The 7,897-nt window shown below is 37.4% G+C and overlaps 1 protein-coding gene across 1 annotated transcript in view; it reads left to right on the top strand.

The window, feature by feature from the left end:
- The first annotated feature begins 409 nt into the window (after window positions 1-409).
- Window positions 410-7,897, top strand: part of LOC119737882 (gamma-aminobutyric acid type B receptor subunit 2-like) — a 30,983-nt gene continuing 23,495 nt past the window's right edge. Inside the window, exon 1 of the mRNA XM_038212518.1 lies at window positions 410-1,069. Within this exon, the coding sequence (XP_038068446.1) occupies window positions 794-1,069 (276 nt within the window). The 5' untranslated portion in view covers window positions 410-793. The remainder of the gene's footprint in view (window positions 1,070-7,897) is intronic.

The following is a 7,897-nucleotide window of genomic DNA, read 5'->3' as shown; positions in this document are numbered from 1 at the left end:
TATAAAAACCAAGAAAAACAATCATTTTCCTGTAGTCTGGTTCCCAGACTCCATATAAGAAGAAACAGAGCAGTTTACATACATTGGGGAATTGTAAGGTCAGGGAACCAGTCTAGCTGGCTCGTACCCGTTCATAGGTTTGTAATCGATTGCAAACAAGTGCGATGGTCAATTGGGGCCAGTATTTGAAAAAAAGCCAGTTTTTTTCCAACGCTGATCGGCCGATCAGCGTTGGAAATTAATACAAAAATACCACTTTTCTTGAAAATGACAGTATACCAGGTGCCATGATTTTACAGGATGCTTTACACTGTCATTCACTAACAGTCCAGCAAGGTATTTCAAAATTATTTGGTAGTTTTATTTTTTGATGTTTGCAAATGATGTATTTTCCCTTTAAGACATGCGGCTCACTGTGAGAGTCTGATAATTTGGCCATGGAATCAGCTAGGTGATGCGGGGGCAGCTTCGAGCCCAACTTGTCTCTTACAACACATCACCACGGCCAATACATTGTCAGTTGTATAAACACAATAGAACAAGTCCACATCATCTCTTTATCTCCATTGGCTGTTTCCATGGACACCAAAATTACCTCGACCCAATCCGAGCTTACCAACATGAAAGTACATTTTGACACGTGCAATGTAAACAGTTAGTTTGATATCACTGATGGGCAAAACAAAATGACACATTAGAGCAACGTGTCGAATTGGAGGCAATATAAAGCTTGGTTATTTTTGCAAGGAAGATTAGTCATGACAACCATTTGGTAAAATAAACTTGCAGAGCGATGGTTGCCTGTCAGCTTAAGGCGGCGCGCGCTCTGTCCCTCGCTACGCTCTTAGTTGGCCTATTAGCGCGCGCCGTCACTTCAAACAGCGGGGGAAATGCCACGGATGACCCCCGCACTAAGACGGCCGTCTACATGGGCGCTTTCTTCGCTTTCCCTAACAGCCCGCTCCTGGGCGCACTGCAAGCCGTTGCACAGACAGCTCTAGACCACGTGAACAGCTTGGAAGGAATCCTTGACGACTATCAGTTGAGAATGAGGTGGAATTGGACTGGGGTAAGTTAAAATGAGCTTTTAATCCGGGTATTTTTTCATGCAATTAAAAACGTGTGTCGCGACAAACACTTGTTAGAAAATAACCTCAGTGTACTTTAACAGTGGAATATTTCAGCGGAATTGCTTTTTCTACTGATATCTTTTATTCATGGAAACAAAAATCATTTACTCGGATGCTTTGATTGGGTTTCCTCGATTAATTACGTGAAAGTTGTCATGCCAGGTAAGCTAGGGTGGATTAACGTCTTCAGATGCGCTTCCCCACGGACTCTTTTTTTTTTTAGAGTTCGGTTAAGTCTCATTATGTGTTTTATTTCCTACTAAAGTCCTCATTATAGTACAGTCCCGTTTCTGCTTTTTAAAAACATTTCCTAGGTTTTGTTTTTTGGTTGGTGGAGTCACGGGAACAATTTAAAGAGATGAGATATTCCATGGGAAACGAGTTCTACTGGCAACCTACGGTCCAGATTTAGTTTTTCACTCTGTGTCAAAACGTTCTATCGTTTCTTAATTTACACATTATACACAATTCATTAGTAATAATGGCTATAGGTTTTGAATGTGGTAATAATGTAGGACTTTAAATAGTAACAGAAAACTGGAAATTAAGGTACTTAAAGGCATAGGATCTCTTACTACTGAGACCATACCGTCTGGCTTGCTGGATTTACAAGAAATCAAGATGGAGGTAATTTCCAACGATCAATTAATTGACTGACTTTTGGAATAAAGAGTGCTATTGACAAAATCGTGTTTCGTGATCTTCTTAAGATTTTGAGTGGCGTTATTATTGAAAATAAACAGAATACCTGAAAATAAATGATCCCATAGGCCTTTGTCTTTCAAACCAAAGTTTCAGATTATGTTGTAAAGCTACATAGTAACAAGTTCTTGCAATTGATATTAAAGACTTCGAGAAAAGGTTGGGTTGAAATTCACAAGAAGTCGAAAATGTCCGTAATTACCGTGTGTTCTGAGGCAAGATTGCATTTCGTTAAACTCAATATTTTCTAGACAGGGAGTTATTTGTTAGAACCTCATAGAACGAATAATGTTGTTTATTACTGATAAAATAAAAAAATAAAAAAGAACAAATTTGTAAAAACTTGCTTAGGAAATGGACCGTACAACACTCTAAAAGAGAAGTGTCAAAACTTGCTGAGTAAATGTGTTGCGTACATATACAAACGTTGAGTACTTTCTAACCCAATTATAGGTTTAGTGACAATTTTGCCAGTACCCTATTAAAGGGAAATTTGACCCTGTGATTGTGCAACCGAAAAATTCAAATTGTAAACAACGTAGTGTAAGAAAGCACATTTGACCTTGCAACGTACAACAAAACAGGCATATGTGCACTCAGACGGGTAAATATTACCCCAAAATATTGCCCAAATGTTGCATAAAGAACGTTCTCGAAATCGACAGTAACATTCAACATGGCGGTTAGTGGACTAACGAACGTGCTGCGAGAGTGGGATTCAAAATCGCCGATACCTTTATTTAGAAGTAATCATTTACTTTTCAGGATGCACTGATTGATAAAATACGTCATTGAGAAACGTGGACAGTATGAGGTACCTACAACATTGGATATTTGTGACAAATAGTTCGATGATTGAATTGCAACGTCGCGATGTGTGTTGTGTGTATCGTACGTGTACAAAATGTACATGACATTTCCAACATTCAAACACGGTCAGTCTCTTGGCCTGCATGACAACACCATTTGTTAGCAGAGCATCCATGTTTGGGGCGTCAGGTGAGGAGAATGGTTAATAAAATATGCAGAAAGGTTGACAGAGCCCCCAACCCCCCACCCCCTGCCCCTGGGGGTCAAAAGAAAGGGTGATCATTTGTTGGGTACAATTTTGACGCTACACCATTGGGTAAGAATTTTGACTCAATGTTGGGTTAACGTTTTACGCAGCCCCGCCAACGACCATGTTCCCTTTTTACCACCACAAAGAGTACAATTTACGGAGCTTTTAAAGGGACATAGAGGGGAAAAAAATTGAAAACATCTTCGTTAGAAAGAAAAAAATCTGCGTTCGAACGAAAAAAATCTGCGTTCGAACGAAAAAAATCTGCGTTCGAACGAAAAAAATCTGCGTTCGAACGAAAAAAAATCTGCGTTCGAACGAAAAAAATCTGCGTTCGAACGAAAAAAATCTGCGTTCGAACGAAAAAAATCTGCGTTCGAACGAAAAAAAATCTGCGTTCGAACGAAAAAAATCTGCGTTCGAACGAAAAAAATCTGCGTTCGAACGAAAAAAATCTGCGTTCGAACGAAAAAAATCTGCGTTCGAACGAAAAAAAATCTGCGTTCGAACGAAAAAAATCTGCGTTCGAACGAAAAAAATCTGCGTTCGAACGAAAAAAATCTGCGTTCGAACGAAAAAAATCTGCGTACTTGGGCTGCCGGCCGGAGACACAGACGCCATTGCTGACGACGTGGTTAATTTAAAAGTTAATTCCAAGAATTGGTTATATTTTACACCAATGGTGTCGTCATATATAGATAACGGGAAAAAAATCAAGATTAACACCGTTTGTGTCATATTTAACACTCCAGGTTTGGCAGTGTGGAATGTACATACAGAATGTAGTATTTGGTTTGGTGCTTGATCGAAATGAAAGAAACAAATATGGGATAAGATAAAAAAAAAATATGGTTCTCATTAGGATTGAAACCCAGGACTCTTTGCAAGGGCCGTCACAGCCTGCACTATGAAATTAGAGAAGGAAACAATCTGGTGGTAGTCCCCCTGGTCAGTGTTTTAACTGTGACATAACTGATTGAGTGCCCCCCCCCCCCAAGAAAAACAGGCCCCCAAGTGCCCCCTGCAAATTATACCCCAATTATGAAACTGGTCTTGGTTTGGAATCCCGATGATGAACAGGTGCTTTTCTCTCCCATGTTTAGTTCGATAGTGATTTGGCACCACAATATTTCTGGCCTTTCTTGCAAAGTAGGGTCCTGAAAGGGTCCTGTTATTACACAAGTGTTAAAATCTTTAGCCAAACCACGAGTACTTTAAAGTAAACAGCAATGTCAATTTGCAAAAGCTTTAGGCTTTAAAATAAATACCAATTACAAACTCACAAAAAGTCACCGAAAACCAATGATTTAATTTCATGTTTATAAGACCGCTTTTCTTTATTTGCGAGTCTGTAAGGCTCATGCATAAAGAAAGCCCAAACAAACACGGCTTAAGCCATTAGTAGATATACTTAATTGTTCAAAACATCTTTCGGGAAAACAACGAAAAGTTTTGTTCGTTCGAACGAAGATTTTTTTCGTTCGAACGCAGATTTTTTTCGTTCGAACGCAGATTTTTTTCGTTCGAACGCAGATTTTTTTTCGTTCGAACGCAGATTTTTTTCGTTCGAACGCAGATTTTTTTCGTTCGAACGCAGATTTTTTTCGTTCGAACGCAGATTTTTTTCGTTCGAACGCAGATTTTTTTTCGTTCGAACGAAGATTTTTTTCGTTCGAACGAAGATTTTTTTCGTTCGAACGAAGATTTGTTTCGTTCGAACGAAGATTTTTTTCGTTCGAACGCAGATTTTTTTCGTTCGAACGAAGATTTTTTTCGTTCGAACGAAGATTTTTTTTCTTTCGAACGAAGATGTTTTCAATTTTTTTTTCCCCTCTATGTCCCTGTAAAAGCTCCGTAACAATTTAACGCAACATTGGGTACTTTTTTTCTAAGAGTGAACCTTTCGAAAGAAAGAAATTTGGCCAAAATGTCAATTATGTGGGCACAATGTTTAGTGTGTGAAGTACAAGAAACGTTGGGAGTTCAAGGCCCGGAAAATGTATACGTTTGCTTTCTTTATTGCACTACTTGAGATTATTCAGCAGAGAAGGGGGGGGGGGGGGGGGTAACGGCAGCATTCGCGCATGAAGGTAATCCCTCACACGCAATTGCAATTTATTTTGCAATTTAGATTCAAGTTGGTTGATTGCTTCGCAAATAAATGGGATTATGTATTCCCGGCGGTTAAAACGCGCCAAAATTTGTTGACATTGTAGAAACACAGACTTCATATACCAGAGTAAAGGCAGGATCATTTGCATTTGGTTTATTTTTTGGATTTCATTTGAAGCAAAACAAACCTTTAATCTTAAAGGCAGAGATTAAATCCTGGCTCAAAGTGAAGATATGATTAATATGCCCCGTGAACTTATTACATCTGAAATGATATCATTTGGAAGAAAACAATCATTGGAATGTGGTTTATGTGTGCCCGCCTTTACGCTGCGTTAGCGAAAATTACAGAATGCAGTTACGAGACCACACAAAATCATGTGCATACGTTTCCTCTGTTTTCTCAAAATGTAGGCCTATATAGTACTGAGCTGAAACTGAGCTGACATTTCAGCAATTTAGTTGTTCGCACACTTGTTCAGATTTTGACAAATTCTGTTGCTTCCAACGAAAAAAAAACACAACTAGATTTATGTCAAGTATGTTTGTGGACAAACATAGGGCTGTTTCGGTAACCTTTTGTGACATGTGACATGTAAAGTTTCAAGTATAAGGAAGGATGTGTGGTTCTGTTTATAATAAATGGTGACATATAATAGGTGACTACATTCTCATAAGGTTTGAATTATGGTGTCCATAAATTATGCAAGAACATACCGTAGTTACAGGACTAAGTTCTCAACATATATGTCTCACGAACGCAACATGCAAAATTGAAAATTCTTTTTGTATTATGTTTGTTAGGTAATACGTGTTTGCCCAAAATTTAGAAAAAAGTGTGACGTCACGATGACGTTATCAAAAATGCCATTTTTGAAAACACATATAAGAGAAGGCCCAATCGTCATGAAACTTAGTGGATAGGTAGATGGTGTCACAAGTATGCAAAATCTGAAATAAAGTCACCATGACGTCATCGTTTGATTTTTTTATGATTTGTTAAATATTTAAAATTTTATGACATTTACAAAATTTTACACTTTGTTTCATTGGATTAACGTCAAACTTGGTGCACATCAAGACCACAATATGTGCACTGACAGGTATTGTTATGATGACGTCATCATGGGACACGTGACGTCATCACAAACGTGCATATTTTGAAGTCCTTTATCTACAAAACAGTAAGTCCGATTGGATTGAAACTCGGTGTGTTGGTAGACCGGGATGTGTTATAGTTAAAAGATGAGGTGACGTCATGATGACGTAGTCGTGCAATTTTATATGAATTTTTGAATTTTTGGACCTCTACCAAAATTCAAAATTCCTTTTGTATTTGGTTTGTTAGGTAATAGGTATTTACACAATTTTTTCTTTAAATTTGTGACGTCACGATGACGTTATCAAAAATGCGAATTTCCAAAACACATCCTCATGAAACTTTGTGGATAGGTAGGTAATGTCACAAGTATGCAAAATTTGAAACGACGTCACCATGACATTATCGGTTGATATTTTTCTATTTTTTTTTTAATATTTAAGAAATGTATTCCGCTTACAAAATTGTTCCCTTTTTTTAATGGGATTGACGTCAAACTTGTTGCACATCAAGACCACAATAAAAGCATGTGCGTTGACAAGTGTTGTTACGATGACGTCATTGCGGGACATGTGACGTCATGTTAAAAGGTGTAAATTTTTAAGTCCAATACATGTATGTGAAGAATTTAGTCCTCTAACTACGGTTTCTTTTTGCATATGGACAAAACACACTCCCCCCCCCAAAAAAAAATAAATAAATAAATACGGAAAAGCCCTATGTTCTGTTCATCGAACAGACATAGCTCTAGTTTTTGTTATAATTATGTTCATAAATATTTACCTTTGCTCTTTTCTCAGTTAGCTTTATCGTAAACATGCTTCATTTCAGTAACATCTGCTTTCTTTTTATGCAAAAAAGTGATCAATATAATGGTTATTTTTGTTGACTGCTGCTTTGTGGCTGAATGCTGTGGGAAACAGCTGTTCTGTATTTTTAAATTCGAACAAAGACACTTCCTTGAATTCTGACCAACAAATTAATGACATGAAACGGTTTCGAATTCCTTTGCTCACATTTCACAAATCCTTAGGCCTACTTAATGGCGAATTCGAACCACCAAACTGACGCAACGTGAAGCTGAAGCTCCGGTGAATTTGAATGACCCAATATAAAATTTGAATTTGAACACGTTATTTTTGAAAGTGAATCGTTGAAAAGTGGAATCGCATGTGCTTTAAGATTTAAATTGAACGCTCTACATTTTTAGTTAGTTAAATGTTGATGTAGACGTGCATCAAAATTCGTGCTAAAATGTGTGATTCGTCATCACTTTGGCTGCCAAATCTAGTAAACCAACCGTGTCTTATAGCTATTAGTGTCAATGCACATTTTTTTCATTGTGGTCTTGATGAAAGAAAGTGTAAAATTGTGTAAGCGGAATAAAATCTTAAATATTAAGAAATTCATAAAATATCAACCGATGACGTCATGGTTACATCATTTTAAATTTTGCATACTTGTGACATTATCTACCTATCCACAAAGTTTCATGACGATAGGAACTTCTGTTATATGTGTTGAGAAAATCGCGTCTTTGATGACGTCATCGTGACGTCACACATTTAAAAAAAATTGTGTATATACCTATTATCTGACAAGCCAAATGCATGGATAGCAAATGGTTCTATATGCCTTTCATGCGTTTCTTTGCAGACTGTAAAACACGAACAAATAATATTTGTAAAGATGTAAAGGTTCAATCGCATACATGTATAAAGTACGCTCCCTGTTCAGATCATGCATGACATGAGTATTGATGACGATTGGTTTTTAAAAGCTTTCGAAGGTGAC

This window comes from Patiria miniata, unplaced genomic scaffold, assembly GCF_015706575.1.
Source record: "Patiria miniata isolate m_02_andy unplaced genomic scaffold, ASM1570657v1 HiC_scaffold_3, whole genome shotgun sequence".
Lineage (NCBI taxonomy): Eukaryota > Metazoa > Echinodermata > Asteroidea > Valvatida > Asterinidae > Patiria > Patiria miniata.
Note: the sequence above shows the minus strand (reverse complement) of the source record. Positions and strands in the feature narration are given on the sequence as shown.